The sequence below is a fragment of the Podarcis liolepis genome (genome assembly GCF_965112155.1).
Source record: "Podarcis liolepis genome assembly, chromosome: 6".
Classification (NCBI taxonomy): Eukaryota; Metazoa; Chordata; class Lepidosauria; order Squamata; family Lacertidae; genus Podarcis; species Podarcis liolepis.
Genome location: NC_139559.1, coordinates 90,209,055 through 90,231,214, shown reverse-complemented (window position 1 = coordinate 90,231,214; position 22,160 = coordinate 90,209,055). Strand labels below are relative to the sequence as shown.

The 22,160-nt window shown below is 46.9% G+C and overlaps 1 protein-coding gene across 2 annotated transcripts in view; it reads left to right on the top strand.

Annotated features, from left to right (window-relative positions):
- The window catches only part of PDC (phosducin), a 30,630-nt gene extending 18,436 nt beyond the window's left edge, over positions 1-12,194 (top strand). For both annotated transcript variants that reach the window (XM_083506872.1, XM_083506873.1), the window contains 3 exons: positions 6,557-6,643; positions 7,830-7,993; positions 11,430-12,194. In XM_083506872.1, the coding sequence (XP_083362998.1) occupies positions 6,580-6,643; positions 7,830-7,993; positions 11,430-11,957 (756 nt within the window). In that variant the 5' untranslated portion in view covers positions 6,557-6,579 and the 3' untranslated portion in view covers positions 11,958-12,194. The remainder of the gene's footprint in view (positions 1-6,556; positions 6,644-7,829; positions 7,994-11,429) is intronic.
- Positions 12,195-22,160: the final 9,966 nt, after the last annotated feature.

The window sequence follows — 22,160 nt, the reverse complement described above, 5'->3', positions numbered from 1 at the left end:
TATAAATTTTCCCCATTACTTATTAAAATCTTCCTGGTTTCTGATTCTTCCAGTCATTTTAGCCATTTCGGCATAGTAACCTGCCATTCTTCTCTGGTAGGGACTTTATCTTCTTTCCATCTCTGAGCCAATAACATCCACGCAGCTGTGGTTGCATACATAAATAGTCTTAGAATTAGACTTAGAATTTCTTTCATGGAAGAGCTTCTACCATTACCCATTAAACTTCCTGCTCTTGTTTAAGATTTGTTGATATGCTTCCAAAAGCTCTGACGAGTTTAAACAACGCTAAACTAAATTCACAGGACACCTATTTGCCTGACGTGTTAAAATGGTGGGAGACAGACAATGGTAACTGGGATAAGAAACTGGTTAATATTGCTAAGCCGCAGAAAATGGAGGGTCAGTGTTGTTCTTTTTGCTGCCACTAATGCCACTAATTTCAACTTTGTTGGCCGAGTTCACATAACTTTTAATGTCGAGTGAAATTTTGACCCGGGTGCATTTAAAATGTTTCCATCGTTCCAAAGAAGGAACTGCATTAACTCTGCTAAAGAGGATAGACTTGAGTAAATCCACTAACCCTCTCATCAACCCCAGTGAACTAAAGTGAGGCTGACAGGGTACTGCGTCAGCCAGCCCCAGGTTGACTTATCTTCTTCCCATCATATGACCTGTTTTAATCTGGTATGGTTTTTTTATGCCAACACATCTTGCAACATTTTCAGAGATAACAGGCCACTACAGAACAACACACGGTTTTCAGTATGGAGAGACATTTTGTATTTGTAACAGCTAACATGAGCCATGCAACCCAAAATGGGGAATTGGTGCCAAGTGTGCTGGAATAAAGTTGAATACGATTTTTTATTTTTCACAAGATCTAGACCTCAACAGTTGGGAAATAGATAGTTATCACTGTCTTATGTGCTTTTAGGGTGATTAAGCTGGTTCCCAGTTCCCTATATTTAGGCTGAGTGAATAGCCTAAATATAGTAACCACTAGGCTAAAAAAATAAAAATTGTTTTGGGTGAATGTGTCACAGACCTTTCAGGTGTCCCTGTTTTCCAGGGACAGTCCCAGATGTACAAAAAGCTCTCCCAGTTTCTGATTTGATCCCAGAATGTCATGCTTTACCTTAAGATGTCCCTATTTTCATCGGATACATATTAGAGGGTATGGAATAGGACGTCCCTCTTTTCATTGGAGAAAGGTTAGAGGCCATGTCTTCTTGGGTAAAAAATATGGGGGAAGATATTTTCCCCATGATACTTCAATGCATGTGTAGATTGCCACATGTAACAATCATATATGTAAGCATTTTGCTGTATATGCATGCAGACTATTACCCTTACCAAATATTGTCAAAGGAGGGGAATTTGCTGCTGTAAGATGCATGTGCTATAAATTTCATGTGTTTTTCCATGAGGGGAGTGTGTGTTTGTCAACATCCAAGTGTTTCCTCTGTAAGAAAACGATGCAGTTTAAAGTATAAATGATAAAATATAAAGCCCCATATTATTTCCCCATATTATCCTGCAGAAACTCCAGCTTAAAAAACCCTCAGAAATGGTAAATCTGGAGATCTTGGACAGAGATATAGGCTAGTACAGGCATAGGCAAACTCGGCCCTCCAGATGTTTTGGGACTACAACTCCCATCATCCCTGACCACCGGTCCTGTTAGCTAGGGATGATGGGAGTTGTGGTCCCAAAATGGCTGGAGGGCCGAGTTTGCCTATGCCTGGGCTAGTAGCAGCCATATATCCCCCGTAACAGGAGTGGCCGCCAGACATTGCTGGACTACAACTCCCAATGTCATTGGCCATCCCATGCTGGCTGGGGCTGATGGGAGTTGAAGTCAAACAACATCTGAAGGGCACCATGTTGGCTACTGTCTAGCTTCAGCTCAGTGTTTTTTCAGGCTGAGGCAATTTACCTGCTCCATCCCTGAGCTATTCCCCCTTCCCTTGCTTTACTCTGGTGCCCTGTAGTCCCTCAGGCCTTGCAAAATTCAAGGAAGTAGTAAATCTATATTTCTGTAATTAATTTGCTGCATAGTCAAGATACGTGTCTCTTTTGATGCTAGCCTGTTCATACTTGCCGCTCCAGTTTTGCTTCCTTGGGATATCTCTGGAGGCCAAACAGAACAAAACCCAAATCAAATTAATTTCTAATTTCAAACGTAGCAATATTGTCTCACCTTCAGAACCACACACCAGAAAAAGTCTCCAAAACCACTTGTTAACCGTCTGCAAACTTTTTTTTGCAATTCATGTTAAACCACATTTATTTGGTTTACCAAACTGAAAGCTACAGGGGTCGCAATGCTTGCAGTTCATATGTCTGCCCTGCTAGCTCATAAAACAGGAGGGACGTCTGATTTTTTTACAATAAAAACAGCACAAACGTGTGGCAGGGAAGTGAACTTTCTTACACACACACAAGCCTGCTTTCCCAGTCACCATCACTTGGGCTGCTTTCCCCACAGTCCACCTCTCTAGCGCCAGCTATGAGCTGCCCTGGTGATGGAGAGGTTACTCACACCTCACCAAACAAGAGGACACAGATTTGTACAAAATTTGCATGTGCTGACTTATACCTAAAGCTGCAAATTTAGAAATAATTACTGTAATTTAAATAGAAACGTAATATTTTCCCCTAGTGGTGCAAGCTGTGACCAGGAGACCTCTGCGCCTAGTTGGTCTGCTCTCCAGGTATTAAGTGGAATGCGGGTGGCGCTGTGGTCTAAACCACTGAGCCTCTTGGGCTTGCCGATTGGAAGGTCAACAGTTCGAATCCCCGCAGCAGGGTGAACTCCCGTTGCTCTGTCCCAGCTCCTGCCAACCTAGCAGATTGAAAGCACAACAGTGCAAGTAGATAAATAGGTACCATGGCGGCAGGAATGTAAACGGCGTTTCCGTGCGCTCTGGTTTCCGTCATGGTGTTCCGTTGCGCCATAAGTGGTGTAGTCATGCTGGCCACATGACCCGGAAAGCTGTTTGTGGACAAACTCCGGCTCCCTCAGCCTGAAAGCGAGATGAGCGCCGCAACCCCATAGTCACCTTTGACTGGACTTAACTGTCTAGGGGTCCTTTACCTTTACCTTGTGGTGTAGCTGGGCAGTTTAAGGGCCTTCTTCTCCTGACTGATGGTTAATTCTCCTTAAACAGGACTTGGGTCAGGCAGTCCTCCAATAGAGCAATATCTTTGTACAGTAGGGTACATAATGGCCTGCAGAGTGGGTTGGTGGAAAGAGTGCCTGAAGTGACAAAATGCAGAGATAAAATTATTCCTCGCTCACAGACGGGCACCATGTGGTGGAAAAACTGCATTCCCTCTACTGCTTTATATTCGAGCGAGGAAGATGTGATTAAACTAAAGTGGTGGCCTTGTTTGGTCTATTTGGCCCCTGAGGAGCTGTGGTGTTTTTAACTCAATGGCACATAAACAAAGGTGCTTCCAAAAAGGGTGGGTCTGTTCATTCCAAGTTGATAAGATTCTACTTTTAAAAGGGGTAGGGGGACATAGCCTCTATGGTGTTTTCCCCCTCCCAATTTCTTCTTGAAATTCCCTCCACGCAACACCATCTAAAAGAGCACCTGAATGCTTGCTTCCTTCACCTTTAAACTAAAATTACAATGGTACCTCAGGTTACATACGCTTCAGATTACAGACGCTTCAGGTTAAAGACTCCGCTAACCCAGAAATAGTGCTTCAGGTTAAGAACTTTGCTTCAGGATGAGAATAGAAATCGTGCTCCGGCGGCGCGGCGGCAGCAGGAGGCCCCATTAGCTAAAGTGGTGCTTCAGGTTAAGAACAGTTTCAGGTTAAGAACGGACCTCCGGAACAAATTAAGTACTTAACCCGAGGTACCACTGTACTTGGAAGGAATAAAGAAGCAAGTTGCCAAGGTAGCTCCCAATGTGAACCGACTCTTCCATCTCTGCCAGGGGTAGAGAGGGATGGGGAGGTCTGAGTTTGCCGTGTGAGCTGTGTGTTTTATCCAGTTTTGTCACCGAGCAAAGAAAGAGCAGCTCTGCATTCCCAGCTTGAGGCTAATTCACTAGGACCCTCTAAAATAACACACTTTTCAATAGTACTATGCTTTTTTGAAGCCAAAGGGACTTTTCAATAAATTCAGGTTGGGTGCGGTCCAACACAAACATACCTAGAAGGTCCAAGTTCCTTGTTTTGAAAATCTCCTTTTTAATTTTTGAAGACTTAGGTTGGCCCCCAAACTACACATACAACCATTTCCAGGGCCAAAATACTGGCTGCGTATCAAATCAAAGGATCAAGTTCTTGTTTTGGCATCTATCTGTCTCGAGAGACAACAGAGTGCCCTTGCAGGGGTTGAATAATAATAATAATAATAATAATTTTTATTTATATCCCGCCCTCCCCAGCCAAAGCCGGGCTCAGGGCGGCTAACAACAATCAAATAAACAATCAAATAATAACACATTCTAAAAATATTTCATTATAAAAATTAGTTAAAATCAAATTGATGGCAACCGATTAAACAAAATTCTGTGCAGGTTGCCAGAGGAGGGAGTCAGGCTGCGCCCTGACCAAAAGCCTGGCGGAACAACTCTGTCTTGCAGGCCCTGCGGAAAGATGTCAGGTCCCGCAGGGCCCTAGTCTCTTGTGACAGAGCATTCCACCAGTTTGGAGCCACAGCCGAGAAGGCCCTGGCTCTAGTTGAGGCCAGCCTAACCTCTCTGAGGCCTGGGACCTTGAGGATGTTATTATTTGCAGACCGTAGGTTTCTCTGTGGGGCATACCAGGAGAGGCGGTCCCGTAGGTACGAGGGTCCTAGGCCGTATAGGGCTTTAAAGGTTAAAACCAGCACCTTAAACCTGATCCTGTACTCCACCGGGAGCCAGTGCAGCTGGTATAATACCGGATGAATGTGCTCTCGCAGCGAAGACCCCATGAGGAGTCTCGCCGCGGCATTCTGCACCCGCTGGAGTTTCTGGGTCAGTCTCAAGGGCAGCCCCACGTAGAGCGAGTTACAATAATCCAGTCTGGAGGTGACCGTCGCATGGATCACAGTGGCTAGGTCAGGACGAGAGAGATAAGGGGCCAACTGCTTAGCTTGGCGGAGATGAAAAAATGCCGCCTTTGTTATAGCTGTAATCTGCGACTCCATAGAGAGGGAGGTATCGAAGATTACACCCAAACTCTTAACGGACGGTGCTGGCACTAATTGCACCCCCGCAAGTCAAAGAGTTGGAGAATCACAGCGCCAGCTGTGGCTGCAGAGACTGATAACTCGTAATTGTTGTTTTTTGCTGTGTTAGAAGCACAGAAGTAACCTCTCTGGGGCGCAAGCCTGGGCGGTATGTACAGAGGTCTTCTTGGCCTCACGGATGTGGTCCGAAGGAAAGTAGAGCAAGACATTTGGCACCAGCTTGGCTGCAGGAGTTGCTGGAAGGAGGCATACAAGCCAACATACAACTGTCTTAGGACTCCAGTCCGGATTTTTGTAGGGTTTACTCCTTAGCCCAAAGACGTCCCACAAGGCAACTGATAAAAGGTTTGAGTACTGTCATGGAAAAGGACAGGTCCCCTACTTTGTCACTGCGGGCTGAATGCAATGTTTGTAGGACATCCAGACAGTTCTAAAAAACATGGGAAGCTGTGGTTCCTGGAGGTATATACATCATATGTGGTCAACTCAGGGTTGGAATGCATCAATACATTGTTTGTTTGTTGAACTTATCAGCTGCTTGTCACCCAAAGGTCTCCAAACAACTTTCAGTGAAGAAAAATATAGACAAATACATAGTCACACCTAGGTAAAAGTAAAGGTAAAGGGACCCCTGACCCTTAGGTCCAGTCATGACCGACTCTGGGGTTGCGGCGCTCATCTCGTTTTATTGGCCGAGGGAGCCGGCGTACAGCTTCCGGGTCATGTGGCCAGCATAACTAAGCCGCTTCTGGCGAACCAGAGCAGCACACGGAAACGCCGTTTACCTTCCCGCCGGAGTGGTACCTATTTATCTACTTGCACTTTGATGTGCTTTCGAACTGCTAGGTTGGCAGGAGCAGGGAATGAGCAACGGGAGCTCACCCTATTGCGGGGGTTCAAACCGCCAACCTTCTGATCGGCAAGTCCTAGGCTCTGTGGTTTAACCCACAGCACTACCCGCGTCCCTTGCAGTTAAATATGTCCAAACTTAACTTCCTTCTTTCCTGGATGGCAAGTTTACGAGTGTGTATATATAATAATAGATCAGAAAAGCATGGAATATCTGTAGTAAACAACGACGCATCACAGGGAGAACCCTGCGCCCTTTAATCACATTCTACATAGTCTGTAGCAAGCTTCTAGTCTAGACTTCTTTTAATAACCCCTTTAAAAAACTGGATATAGCGTTCTTTTTCTTTTAACTTTATGAGATGTTAATAGGAGACTTATTCATTATGATTTCATAAGGAGAGCAATAATTATAAAGCTGTAACAACATAAAAGTACATGTTAGCAGACTCTGAAAGCATGTAGCTCATCTGCCCGTGTGTTTACTGTTTTCTTCCTTGATCCTGTTAGTGTCTGTCAATCCAATCACGGCAATGGAAGGGCAAAAAGAGCTTAGTTTGGAAGAGGAACTTGAAGCACCGGAAGCTATACATACAGGTAAGAAAGCCTTGTTACTCGTGGGCTAATGTCTCTTATGTGTCTCTTGCACTATGCATCCATAGTAACAGCAACAAAAACATTGTATGGATTATGACCCATTATTAAGTAAGTATTCAGGAATATTCATTGCTTTGGGAAATTGCAAGGGACACTGGCATACATCACTCTACATGTGAATGAGGTAAATCTGAAGAAAGTAGATTTCAACTATTGTTAAACATCAAGCACCAAGGGCCCATCAATGAGGAACTCGACAGAGGAAGAGAAGGACTTTATCAATGGTAGATTAGTGGGGACATAAAGTTTAATATACAGTGGTACCTCGGGTTACAGACACTTCAGGTTACAGACGCTTCAGGTTACAGACTCCGCTAACCCAGAAACAGTTAAGAACTTTGCTTCAGGATGAGAACAGAAATTGTGCGGCGGCAGCAGGAGGCCCCATTAGCTAAAGTGGTACCTCAGGTTAAGAACAGTTTCAAGTTAAGAACGGACCTCCGGAACGAATTAAGTTCTTAACCTCAGGTACCACTATATTCTGCCAGTGGAGGTTACCTTTCTAAGGAATATCTCCACAGCAGAATGCCTTAATTCTTTGCCTGCTATGGCAGGTACAGTGGTACCTCGGTTTTCGAATTGCGGCGCAATTTGGAGCTGGGGTGCATGCGTGAAGCACAATTTAGCGCTTCTGCACATGTGCGAGCGGCAAAACCCGGAGGTAACCCTTTCTGGTACTTCCGGGTCGCCGCGGGACGCAACCTGAAAAAACGTATCATGAAGCAAACGTAACATGAGGTATGACCGTACTGAAAATCTTACTTGAAAAGACAAGAATGTTAAAGTTATACTTATATTATGATAGATGGATAGTCGTGCATTTTTTCCACTCAACAATTGTTCTGTTGTACCATATGTTTGAAGCAGTTGCACTGTATTAAATGCATTTTTTAATGTTGTTTATACTGGGTTTTGCTTTTCAATGTGTGTGTGTGTGTGTGTGTGTGTACACACACACACACACACACACACACACACACACACACACACATATGTTGAGCATTGTGCATTTTGCATTCTTGCCTTTAGTAAGCTCCAGCCCTTGACTCATTGTTCTGAACGTCGAGGCAGCTGACACCTCCTAAAAGAAAGAATACAAAATAACAACCACCTTTTCTTCTCCTAGGGCCTAAAGGGGTGATCAACGACTGGAGAAAGTTTAAATTGGAAAGTAAAGACAGGAACGCCCTTCCTGTAAGCAAGAAAGAGATTCTCATCAGACAGATGTCTTCACCCTATCGCTCTCAAAGTAGGGACGATAAAGACACCAGGGAGCGATTCAGTCGCAAGGTAAGAGAGTGGGGGGAGATACACAATTGAAGTGATTTAATGGGGGTGAAGAATCAGAAAATGCCATCAATGCACTGAGCAGCCATGCCACCACCTGCATTTCCAGAATTCACGAGAAGAGTGGGTGTGCTGTTATACACACATAAAGATCCTCCACAGAAGAGAAAATTCTGGTCCAGTCAGGATTCCCCCTTGCATTCTCTTTGGCAATCACTTATAGTTGAGTAAGATTGCCTTCCATGAACACGGTTTTAACAGTGGTTCTGTAAGTGACTATGGAGGCCAATTCTGGATCCACACATCCTTCCACAGTGGGGACATAGGTTTCCGGGCGGGAGTTGTTCACGGTGAGGGTTTGCCAAGCGTGCCTTCCTCTTAGCACGTTTCTCCTTTTGTCCTGAGCTTGAGCATCTTCAAAGCCCATGAGACCTTTGGGAAAGGCTGTTCTCCAATTGGAGCACTCACAGTCCAGTGTTTCCCAGTTGTCGGTGTTGCTACTACATTTTTTTTTTTTTTTTTAGATTTGCGTTGAGAAAGTCTTTAGACTTCTTTTGTTGACCACCAGCATTACACTTTCCATTTTTAAGTTTGGAATAGAGTACAGTGGTACCTCTGGTTACATACTTAATTCGTTCCGGAGGTCCGTTCTTAACCTGAAACTGTCCTTAACCTGAAGCACCACTTTAGCTAATGGGGCTTCCTGCGGCTGCCGCACCACCACTGAGCGATTTCTGTTCTCATCCTGAAACAAAGTTCTTAACCCGAGGTACTATTTCTGGGTTAGCGGAGTCTGTAACCTGAAGCGTATGTAACCCAAGGTAACACTGTAGTTGTTTTGGAAGATGATAATCAGGCATCCACACAACATGACCAGTCTGGGAGGAGTGTCAAAGCCCCTCGCAGAACTACAGTTTCCAGAGTGGCTTAACAATCCATTCCTCTCCACAGAGAACTCTGAGAGTTGTAGCTCTAGGAGGAAATAGGGGTCTTGTAAGGTCTCTCAGCATCCTCAGCTCCCAGAATTCTTTGGTGGAAGCCATGACTCCTTAAAGTGGTGTCATAGTGCTTTAAATCGTGTGTATGTAGTCTTACCATGCTGAAGTATTCACAAAACTAAGCCATGCTGGAAAAACAAATGAGTTCATATGTTCAATCCACTCTATTTTATTGTTGTGGGCAAAGGCCATGACAAATGCATACTGCAACAGATCGATGCAGCAATGCAAGAGTTTAAAATTCTGAACCCTACATCATGTCAGGAATACCTAAGAAGCCAATCTCTGTTTCTCCACAGCAGTTTACAGCAAATTAATCTAGTTTTCTCTTTCTGATTTTGCTAGTGGAGCAAAAAGAAAGCCACTTTGTGTGTTACATCGGCATTAATGTCACTCAAGAGAAAACAAATTGCTTCCTCGAGGGTATTCATACTGCCATAACTCAACAAGAGTTGCAAAAATATCTATCCACAGTTGCAAACATGGCTTTGGCAATTTATCCACCTGTGTATTTCTTTGCCCGCTCAACTCCCTTTATTGATGTCCTTATTTACAGCAAAATCATAACCATGCCTACTTAGATGTAAATCCTATTGAACTCGCTGGTAAGTGGGGTTAGGACTGTTGCGTTAGTAAAGGTAAAGGTAAAGGGACCCCTGACCATTAGGTCCAGTCGTGGCCGACTCTGGGGTTGTGGCACTCATCTTGCTTTATTGGCCGAGGGAGCCGGCATACAGCTTCCGGGTCATGTGGCCAGCATGACTAAGCCGCTTCTGGCGAACCAGAGCAGCGCACAGAAACGCCGTTTACCTTCCCGCCGGAGTGGTACCTATTGATCTACTTGTACTTTGACGTGCTTTTGAACTGCTAGGTTGGCAGGAACAAGGACCGAGCAACGGGAGCTCACCCCGTTGTGGGGATTCGAACTGCCGACGTTCTGATCGGCAAGTCCTAGGCTCTGTGGTTTAACCCACAACGCCACCCGTGTCCCATGCGTTAGTATTCAACAGTATTCTTGGTTATGAGAGCAGGATGCAATAGAAGTCCCACCCTTGAAAGCTGCTGTTTGCATCAGCAGGGAAGTTTCATCCACACCAAGAGTATGATCATAGATACAACTTAAAGAAAATATCTGTGCTGGTCCCGGGGGGGAAAGGTACTAATACCGTAGCCGAAGTTCAGTCCAGAGTCACTAGCAGGGTAGACGATCACTAGATGAGACGTGAGGTCCGAAACAGGGAGCCGGGCGGGGGAGCAGGAACGCTGGTAGGGCAGCAGCAGGAAGCCAGGCGGGTAACAGGAACACTGGTAGAGCAGAAGCAGGGAGCCAGGCGGGGAACAGGAACACTGGTGGGTCAGCAACAGGCAGCTGGGCGAGGAACAGGAACACCGGAGAGTCAGGAGCAGGAAGCCGGGCAAGGAACAGGCACACTGGGAGTGCAGATCTAGGTCTGGGTAAAGCAGGTACTCCACAACGACGTTGCTCCCGCAACCTGGGACCGGGCTGCCTGACCTTTATCTTCTTCTAAGGCCGGGGGCGGTCCCGGCCCCCAGGAGCCCCGCCTCTCCTGGCCTTAAGGCGAGCACTCCTCCTGGGAGAGACCAGTTCCCTTCACCTCTCTGCCCTAAGCCTCTGCAGTTCAGGAGAGGCCGAAGGGTTACTGGGCCCCGGGGGAGGCTCACCTGTAGCCACTGAGTCCTCCAGCACCTCTGGGGCCAGAATGGTCTCACCTGGTGCCTGCTCCTGAGGATCTGGCACAGGTGCAGGCTCCTCAGCATCTAGGCCTTGCCCCAGTTCAGCCGGCCCTGGAGGCGGGGACTCCTGTGCCGGCTGGGATTCCTCCGGTTCACTCTCAGACTCGGAATCCCAGGCCATCACAATATCATTGAAAGTTCAAGAAATGGCACCCAAGTGCTCCTCTCCTATTCTTAAAGTTTTCTCCTCTTGTTCCATTAGGTTCCATGGAGCGAAGTTCGTTGAGTAAACCACTGTATTCTGTAATAAGGGACATGCGTGGTGCTGTGGTCTAAACTACTAAGCCTCTTGGGCTTACTGATCAGAAGGTCGGCAGTTTGAATCCCTGCAACGGGGTGAGCTACTGTTGCTCTGTCCCAGCTCCTGCCAACCTAGCAGTTTGAAAGCACAACAGTGCAAGTATATAAATAGGTACCGCTGCAGTGGGAAGATAAACAGTGTTTCTGTGCTCTCTGGTTTCTGTCACGGTGTTCTGTTGCACCAGAAGCGATTTAGCCATTGTGGCCACATGACCCACAAAGCTGTCTGTGGACAAATGCCGGCTCCCTCATCCTGAAAGCGAGATGAGCGTTGCAACCCCATAGTCGCCTTTGACTGGACTTAACCATCCAGGGGCCCTTTAGCTTTTTTTTTAACCTATTACCTATTCCATAATAATTCCGCTTACTCTTCCAAATGTTTCCAGATGAGCGTGCAAGAGTACGAGCTAATTAACGAAGACATGGAAGACGAAAGCTGCCTACGGAAGTATCGCAAGCGTTGTATGCAGGACATGCACCAGCGACTGAGCTTTGGGCCAAAATACGGCTACCTTTCGGAGCTGCAAAACGGGGAACAGTTCCTGGAAGCTGTTGAGAAGGAGCGCAAAACCACCACAGTCATTGTCCACATCTATGAAGATGGCATCAAGGGCTGCGAGGCACTCAACAGCAGCCTGTCGTGCCTTGCTGCCGAGTACTCCACGGTGAAATTCTGCAAGATCAAGGCTTCCAACACAGGGGCCGGAGACCGTTTCTCCACCGACGTTCTCCCAACGCTTCTTGTGTACAAAGGTGGGGAGCTCGTCAGCAATTTCATTAGTGTAACCGAACAGTTCAGTGAGGAGTTTTTTGCTGTGGATGTGGAGGCGTTCTTAAATGAGTACGGGCTACTACCGGAGAAGGAGATTCCAGCGCTTGGGAATGGCAACCTGGACGAGCAAGAAGTCGAATAGTTGACGAGATCTCTAGTCCTTCCAGGATCTCCTGCCCCTCCGCAGTACATATTGCAATTGGATCTCAGCTGGACCCATGTTCACTAAGCAAATGTTACTATGTGCCGAAAGCAAGCGGTATAACATATTTAAATGGCAGTATGTGAAACGGGCAGTGCAATCCTTACTCAGAAGTAAGCCACATTGTTCAACCGCCCAGAGTGGCCGGGGCAACCCAGTCTGATGGGTGGAGTACAAATAATAACAACATCATCATCGTCGTCATTACAGTGGTGCCTCGCAAGATGAAAAGAATCCGTTCTGTGATTCTCTTCGTCTAGCGGTTTTTTCCATCTTGCGAAGCAAGCCCATTGAAGGATTAGCGGATTAGCGCTATTAGCGCTATTAGCGGCTTTTAGAGGCTTTTAGTGGCTTATCTGCTGATCGGATCAGCTGATAAGCGGCTTAGCGGCTTAGAAAAAGGGGGGGAGGGGAAAAAACCAGCAGGAACTAGCAAGACATTTTCGTCTTGCGAAGCGAGCCCATAGGAGATTCGTTTTGTGAAGCACCTCCAAAACGGAAAACTCTTTCGTCTAGCGAGTTTTCCGTCTTGCGAGGCGTTCGTCTTGCGGGGCACCACTGTATTATTATTCCCAAATAAGTGTGTATAGGATTGCAGCCTAAAGCACATACATCATAAGGACATGAGAAAAGCCCTGCTAAATCAAGCTACAGGCCCATATAGTGAAGCACCCCATTCTCACAGTGGCTAGATACCCGTGGGAAACCCAAAAGCAGATCACAAGCACAATCTCACTTTCCTGCTCATGATTTCCAGCAACTGGAGGCATCAAGTGCTTTCATACATTACACTCACACCGTAATACCAAAAGGTTATAGGAAAGTACAGATAAGTGTAAAATTAAGAGACATATGCATACACACACACACACACACACACACACACACACACACACACACAACCTAGTCAGATTTCTAGAAGAAGAGTTAACTAACATTTGGGTGCCAGGTATGCCTTTTGTTTTTATTTCTACCAAATTCAAGAAAGCAAGCAGGTTAGGATGGAAAGAGTTCCGTAGCAAGTACTGTATTTTTCGCTCTATAAGACGCACCAGACCACAAGACGCACCTAGTTTTTGGAGGAGGAAAACAAGAAAAAAAATATTCTGAATCTCAGAAGCCAGAACAGCAAGAGGGATCGCTGCACAATGAAAGCAGCAATCCCTCCTGCTGTTCTGGCTTCTGGGATAGCTGCGCAGCCTGCATTCACTCCATAAGACGCACACACATTTCCCCTTACTTTTTAGGAGGGAAAAAGTGAGTCTTATAGAGCAAAAAATACGGTAGATCAGTGGTTCCCAAACTTTTTTTGGCCATGCCTCACCTGAGCATCTATAAAATCCTGGTCCCGGTCCCCCCCCCATGACATATAATTCTTATTATTCAAAAAGTGAACTCCTAGTCATGTGGAGGAAGCCTAAAAGGCCATTCACTGTTAATAACTCATTCTCAAATTGCCCCCCCCCCTTAAAAATCAAATTGCCCCCTGTTGGGAACCACGGAAGTAGATGCAATGTCACACTCCTTACAGCAGTTTAGGAATTTGCAAAGTGGGAAGCTGCCGGAGAGCAATCTGGACAGGATGGAGTTTTTGTAGTTTTTTTATCATCTGCAGGATGAAGTCAGTGGCGTAGCGTGGGTTGTCAGCACCCGGGGCAAGGCAAGTAATTTGCGCCCCCTAACCCGTGGATTTGCGCCCCCTAACCCTAACCCCCAGATGTTGCGCCCGGTGTGGCCGGCCCCCCCTGCACCCCCCACGCTACGCCACTGGATGAAGTGGAGAATGTGTGGAAGGCAAAATTGCTCCAAGCCTCTCAATGAACAAGTCACTGTGGTCCAGGAGAAATGGAAGTGGTGCCAAGCCTGCAGAGAAACTTTGGCTCAGCTGCTGGAGATATAGCAGAGCCATTAGCAAGCTGATGAAGAGCACGGGAAAGGTTTTGATTAACTGAGCTGCTTTATCAGACAGGAGAGCAGTGAGGAGCTGAGCTGGGTTGCCTAGTGGTCACTGCATAATCAGGGCAACTCTGGAATCTGGCCCAGGCTCTCTGTGGGTTTGGATGAAACACAGGCAGTTGCCTTGGTTTACTTCCCTTGGTCTACGTGCCCGGTTCTCATGAATGAGCTAAATCAGTATAATAATGTAAAGTGGAGATCGCACAGGTATTTTCAAGTATTTAACTGATGTCATGCCTTTCATATAAAATAGCTTAAAAATAGCTTTAAAATTGGCCTTAGATTGGGAGAACCAGCAAACTGGCAGTAAGCGATGTGGCACTTTGAAAGAGACATTTTCTCCTAGTATCAGATACCGTCATGTAAAATGGGAATAATAATAATATACTACGTGGGATGTGCAGTGCATGCAATGAGGGATTGCAAAAAACACTTTTCAGACAAAAGGCATTTTGCTAGCACACTATTATGCATAATAGCTGAAGAGAACATAAGCACAGTTCACTAGATGGCAACAATTAAGTGCTATACAGCTGAAAGATAATGAAACACAATAAGAGACTGGGCTATTCTAGACATAACAGACTGCAGGTGAGCGTGAGAAATGGAACTTCAAGACATCTCCAGCTGAGCATTCAAATGTAATTTCCCCAAAGTTTAAAATAATTGGAGAACTATATCCAATTTGGTCTTTTGTCTATATGTTTTATTTATTGGTTTAAACAGTTTTACCCCTTTTTACCATAATAAAACTCTTAGTTTGTAAAAAGCAATTGTCTTAATAAAAAGAAAAGACCCCCACATGATAATACTCTGATTAGGAATTGCTTGCCTAAGGAGTCATGTTCAGTCAGAGCTGTTTAGAAAAGCTACTGCAACACTAACAGCTAATCAAGTAAATCATATTTGCGAACCATACTGAACTTGCACATTTTAGCTCACCTTCTAATAATTGTGAAGTTGTGACAAGTTAGGGGGGGTTGGCTAGAAAAGGCATAAAGTTTCAGATGTATTTTAACATACGTCTTTATTAAATATAATTATGTAACGTTGCATGCTATGTAATTTTCTTTGGTCTTTGCTCAAAAATGCAAATTATTAACCCTTTATATTATGTGGTGAAGTAATTAATAAAGTCTACTTTAAAAAAAACCACCTAACCAGCTTGGCCAATGACTGGGGATGATGGGAGTTGGAGAAGTCCAACAACTGAAAGGGCATTCCTGACCCAGGAGATTAGCCATTTAGATACCTCGACATCCCGTTTTGTCTATTTAAAGGATTTTTACCCTGCCAAGAAGGTTCCCAGCATGGCTTACAGAAGATCAGCAACAAGCAAGACAACCTCTGCATCATGTCTGTAATCTGAAAGATGGCACTTCAAAGGATGGGGAAGGGTGAGAATGACTGCTCTCCATATCAAATAGAGGGTGCCCTTAGCGTGCCTGTGCGCACCCCCCCCCCCGATCCTACGTGACTCCCAGCAGAGCTCACCTGCACCACCTCTCCAAGTCACAAACCTTGAGGTTCCCGCCAAACCACAGCTCAAATAACCAATCGCGACTGGGGAGGCGGAGCCAGGGGAGTGGACCAAGTAAGGGTAGGGTCCGCTCTTTAAGCATAAAAGGGGGTGGAGCCTCTAGAGGCTCCAGGGCATAGGTAGGCAAACTAAGGCCCGGGGGCCAGATGTGGCCCCATCACCTTCTCAATCCGGCCAGCGGACGGTCCGGGAATCAGCATGTTTTTCCATGAGTAGAATGAGTCCTTTTATTTAAAATGCATCTCTGGGTATTTTGTGGGGCATAGGAATTCGTTCATTCCCCCCCCCCAAAAAAAAGAATATAGTCCGGCCCCCCACAAGGTCTGAGGGACAGTGGACGGGCTTCACCTGCTCTACCCTCCCTTTGTTTAGGCCTTTTATTGCAGGTTAACTTTCTTTCTTCAGGGACACGGGTGGCACTGTGGGTTAAACCACAGAGCCTAGGACTTGCCGATCAGAAGGTCGGCGGTTCGAATCCCCGCGATGGGGTGAGCTCCCGTTGCTGAGTCCCTGCTCCTGCCAACCTAGCAGTTCGAAAGCACCTCAAAGTGCAAGTAGATAAATAGGTACTGCTCTGGTGGGAAGGTAAACGGTGTTTCCGTGCGCTGCTCTGGTTCACCAGAAGCGGCTTAGTCATGCTGGCCACATGCTGGCTCCCTCGGCCAATAAAGCGAGATGAGCGCCGCAACCCCAGTGTCGGTCACGACTGGACCTAATGGTCAGGGGTCCCTTTTCCTTTACCTTTAATGTCTTCTTTACAGGTATGCGGGTGCTGCTGCGGTCCTATGATGGGTGCTGTTAAAGGACTGGGAAGGAATTTTCCCTGCATTGGCAGGTTTCGCCTTCCCCGTAGCAAAACGTCACAACTTTGGCAGTTATAGACCTTGGGCGGAATCCTTTAGTCTATCTTCCCTGAATTGGGGGGGGGGGTGAAGCAGTGACACACACACACCCCTGCCACAGCGGCGATCCCAGGGTTCCCTATTAAAGGGGTTGTGTTGAGGGGAGTCACTGGCCATAGACTGAAAGGTTGTCAGTGCACTCCCCTGTGTTTTGGTGAAATGGGAGGCGGGATCTCTGCTTCAACATACGTCTTCCAGAGCCAGCCCAATTCCCAGACAGACTGGATAACCTTGATGTCTCCCAGATCCATAGCTGTCAACTTACAGATTTGAAAATAAGGGACCAGCAGCCTTGAAAATAAGGGATCAGCAGCCAAAATAAGGGATTTTCCAACACAGGTATGTTCAACTTCTGAGCCCCTCTGAGCCAATGGCAGAAAGCCCAGCCAGCAGCCAAACGAAGCCTCAAGCCGCAAGGAAAACCACTGTCACCTCTCCGCTGGGAAGCGCTGAGCAAAGGCGAGTCCCCAGGCAACGCAGCCGATTTGATCAGCACAAGGCTTGCAAGCTCTACCCCCCAGTAGTTCTTAGACTTCTTATTGGGTGAGCAACGCAGCCAAGCAACACAGTTGGAGCCTCCCTCCTCCCTGGCCGGCAGGGAGGGAGGGAGGGAGAGGAGCTGCTTCCTTTGAAACCCGGGAAATTTAAGGGACATCATCAATAAGGGACAGCAGCAGGACATGGCGCTGGGATAAGGGACTGTCCCACCAAAGAAGGGACTATTGACAGCTATGCCCAGATCCCCAGCTGGGGACTGGGAGGGATAAATGCCCAATGCCTAAGCCAAGGTCTTCCTACATCTGAAAGTTTAATAAAGTTGTGGCCAACTTTAATCCCATAACACATAATATCTACACGAAGCCGCTGGAAGAGATCATCAGGGGGTTGGGGCTGGGTGTTCATCAGTATGCAGATGACACCCAGCTCTACCTCTCTTTTAAATCAGAACCAGTGAAGGCGGTGAAGGTCCTGTGTGAGTGCCTGGAGGCAGTTGGAGGAGGGATGGCGGCTAACAGATTGAGGTTGAATCCTGACAAGACACAAGTACTGTTTTGGGGGGACAAGGGGCGGGCAGGTGTGGGGGATTCCCTGGTCCTGAATGGAGTAACTGTGCCCCTGAAGGACCAGGTGCACAGCCTGGGAGTCATTTTGGACTCACAGCTGTCCATGGAGGCGCAGGTTAATTCTGTGTCCAGGGCGGCTGTCTACCAGCTCTACCTGGTACACAGGCTAAGACCCTACCTGCCAGCAGACTGTCTCGCCAGAGTGGTGCATGCTCTAGTTATCTCCCGCTTGGACTACTGCAATGTGCTCTACATGGGGCTACCTTTGAAGGTGACCCGGAAACTGCAATTAATCCAGAATGCGGCAGCTAGACTGGTGACTGGGAGTGGCCGCCGGGACCACATAACACCGGTTCTGAGAGATCTGCATTGGCTCCCAGTACGTTTCCGAGCACAATTCAAAGTGTTGGTGCTGACCTTTAAAGCCCTAAACGGCCTCAGTCCAGTATATCTGAAGGAGCGTCTCCACGCCCATCATTCAGCCCGGACACTAAGATCCAGCGCTGAGGGCCTTCTGGCAGTTCCCTCATTGTGATAAGTGAGGTTACAGGGAACCAGGCAGAGGGCCTTCTCGGTAGTGGCGCCCACCCTGTGGAACACCCTCCCTTCAGATGTGAAGGAAATAAGCAGCTATCCTATCTTTAAAAGACATCTGAAGGCAGCCCTGTTCAGGGAAGTTTTTAATATTTAATGCTGTATTGTTTTTAACACTTGATTGGGAGCCGCCAGAGTGGCTGGGAAAATTCAGCCAGATGGGCGGGGTATAAATACATTATTATTATTATTATTATTATTATTATTATTATTATTATTATTCTATAACACGTTGTCACGACGAGTCATTATTCCACTGGGGTGTCGCCTGGGGTCAGGGGGGGTCTCCGCCTGGGCACACAATAATAGAAAACTCAGGCACTGCTTCTTAGTGACAAAGTTCTTAAAACAATCGGCATGAATGGAGACTGCATCCCCGTAACATAAACTGTGCACAGAGCGCATCAGAAACATCAGATTAGTGCTATTCACTGTGGCCGTGGAGGTTATGCATACATGCAGGACTCTGCTTTGATGGTTAAGCGGTATTGAAAAACCAAGATCGCTTAAGCCCATCCCGCCCCCTCCTTAGAAAACAGTGCAGTTTTAGGAGATCTAATTATACCTGTCTATAAAGAAATAGCTAATTGAGGTGGCAGGCCAAAGCAGGCAAAAGCATGACTTTACCAGCGAATCTAAAAATTATCACACATGGCGCCAGCCAAGCCTCCCCATATTACAACTCTCCAACATTACTAATCAACGTTAAAGCTTTGATCACGCCATGAATCAGGATTTCTGCAGGAAGGCTAAGGCAAGGAAGGATGACAAACATTGGGATTATAAATCACCGCATGCAAGAGTCTTTATATCTTCCCCACATCATGAACCACATATTTGAAAATACTGTCTCTCTCTGTTCAGGTATTCACTTCCATGTGTTTTTAAATCATGTGGAGGGGAAAGTGGGATAACACCCCCCCCCCAAAAAAAATCCCCACCTGAAGCCTCAGCCCTTTGCATTTTGATGCTCTGAAGAGTTAATCCCTGCCCTTTTTCTAGAAGGAATAAGGTATTTTGTTTCTGCCATTGTATTCAAATAACCCCTCTCATCCTAAAATGAGCAGAACAAGAAAAAACACGTTGATTTGTCAAAAAAACAAAAGTGGTATATACTATTTTCTTACATCTTCAGTCTTGGAAACTTAACTATCATGCAACTGTACTGCTTTTATTTAATCTAGAGAAAATATCGTCCTAGACCATTGCTAGCAGATTAGAACCCTTTTCACCTAGAAGCGTGCTCTGAAAAAGTGGGAATCCTCACGTTTTTACTATTTCTTTAACCATCTGGATTATACGTACAAGTTAGTTACAAGGATCTGTGGAGCACCAGATGCGGACAGCCTTAAATAAATGTCGACATCCAGAATGTGGGCAATATCACCCCCTCAGTGAGCTCCCTAACCTGCCTCTGCACACCAAAACACGCTTCAAAGTTAGGTAGGTCTGCACGTACAGTATTTGATTATTCCCTACCCCAGTAACTTATTCTTTTGCAAGCCATGAGGAAGCCCCATCCACAAGGTCTGTGAAATCTTGCTCAGACAATTCATTCTCTCCCTCCCTCCCTCCCTCCCTCTCTCTCACTTAAAGGTAAAGGTAAAGGAACCCCTGACCATTAGGTCCAGTTGTGGGTGACTCTGGGATTGTGGCGCTCATCTCACTTTATTGACCAAGGGAGCCGGCGAACAGCTTCCGGGTCATGTGGCCAGCATGACTAAGCCGCTTCTGGCGAACCAGAGCAGCACACGGAAACGCCGTTTACCTTCCCGCCGGAGCGGTACCTATTTATCTACTTGCACTTGACGTGCTTTCGAACTGCTAGGTTGGCAGGAGCAGGGACCAAGCAACAGGAGCTCACCCCGTCACGGGGATTCAAACCACCAACCTTCTGATCAGCAAGTCCTAGGCTCTGTGGTTTAATCCACAGCGCCACCCGCGTCCCTTACTTACACACACACACAGACAAAATCTGTAAGGGAGCATTCCCAGACCCGTGGAAAGAGGCAGTCATTAAACTGCTTAAAAAAACATCTTTAGACCCGGCCAGTATGGCCAACTATCTCCCAGTCTCAAATCTTCCATTCTTGGGCAAGGTGATTGAGTGGGTGGTTGCTGAACAACTCGACACGCCTGGAGGATGCGGACCATTTGGATCCCTTCCAGTCGGGATTCAGGCCTCATCATGGGACTGAAACTGCCTTGGTCGCGCTGGTTGATGATCTCCGGCGGGCTAGGGACAAAGGTGAGAGCTGTTTCCTAGTTCTGCTGGATCTCTCAGCGGCCTTTGATACAATCGACCATAACATCCTTCTGGACCGTCTAAAGGAGCTGGGAGCTGGGGGCACTGTCATAAAGTGGTTCTGCTCCTTCCTCCTGGGCCGTGTTCAGAAAGTGGTGGTGGGGGATGAGTGTTCAGACCCAGGGCTCTCACTTGTGGGGTGCCTCAGGGTTCCGTCCTCTCCCCCATGCTTTTTAACATCTACATGAAGCTGCTGGGAGAGATCATCAGGGGGGTTGGACTGGGTGTCCATCAATATGCAGATAATACCCAGCTCTACCTCTTTCAAATCAGAACCAGAGAAGGCGGTGAAGGTCCCGTGCAAGTGCCTGGAGGCAGTTGGAGGATGGATGGCGGCTAATGGATTGAGGTTGACAGAAGTACTGTTCTTGGGGGGACAGGGGGCAGGCTGGTGTGGAGGACTCCCTGGTCCTGAATGGGGTAACTGTGCCCCTGAAGAACCAGGTGCGCGGCCTGGGAGTCATTTTGGACTCACAGCTGTCCATGGAGGAGCAGGTCAATTCTGTATCCAATGCAGCTGTCTAACAGCTCCATCTGGTACGCAGGCTGAGAGCCTACCTGCCCATGGACACTCGCCAGAGTGGTGCATGCTCTGGTTATCTCCCGCTTGGACTACTGCAATGTGCTCTATGTGGGGCTACCTTTGAAGGTGACGCGCAAACTACACCTAATCCAGTAAGCGGCAGCTAGACTGGTGACTGGAGGTGGCCACCGAGACCACATAACACCTGTCTTGAAAGACCTGCATTGGCTCCCAGTACGTTTCCGAGCACAATTCAAAGTGTCGGTGTTGACCTTTAAAGCCCTAAATGGCCTTGGCCCAGTATACCTGAAGGAGCATTTCCACCCCCATCGTTCTGCCCAGATGCTGAGGTCCAGCTCCGAGGGCTTCTGGCTGTTCCCTCACTGTGAGAAGCAAAGCTACAGAGAACCAGGCAGAGGGCCTTCTCGGTAGTGGTGCCTGTCCTGTGGAACGCCCTGCCATCAGATGTCAAAGAGATAAAGAACTACCTGACATTTAGAAGACACCTGAAGGCAGCCCTGTTCAGGGCAGTTTTTAATGTGTGACATTTTAATGTAATTTAATCTTTGTTGGAAGCCGCCCAGAGTTGCTGGGGAAACCCAGCCAGATGGGCGGCGGACAAATAAATTATTATTATTATTATTATTATACACACACACAAAAAAACCCATTTGTTCCATTTTCTCTTTCAAAGGATTCTCCACATCTTTCTCAACACCAGTGACTTCAGGCAGCATGGAAGACGCACGTACAGCCGCAGTGGATGGCAATACTCACCTGGAATCCACAAAATGGTTACAGATTTTGGCTATACCAAGTCTCTTTTGAGTTAACCATGGGTTTCAAACAGATTTCTCCCATCTGTACCTAGAGAGGCCAGGAATTCAACATGGGGCCTTTTGTATAAAGGACACAAGCTCTGCCACTGAGCTACAGAGCCTGTCTGCAAACTTCACTCATTGCTTAGAATTTCGCCCCCACAGCAGACACTGCACCAGTGAACGGAGAAATGACAAGTTTGGACTTAGCTTGTGTGCAGCAAGGAGAAAATTGGGGAAGAGGCACATTGGCTAAAGAAGTCTCCTTCCACCATTAGGCCAGCTACTCCAATCAGGTCCTCCAAGTCAGTTTCCTTGCTGATCAGCATAAAGAGGCTAATAGTGTGCAGACTTCCCCTTTATTTTGCTCCTCTTTGCTCTGCCCCAGCACACATGGCTGCACAAGAGGCAGGACTGACAGACATGGATTGACTGAGTGAA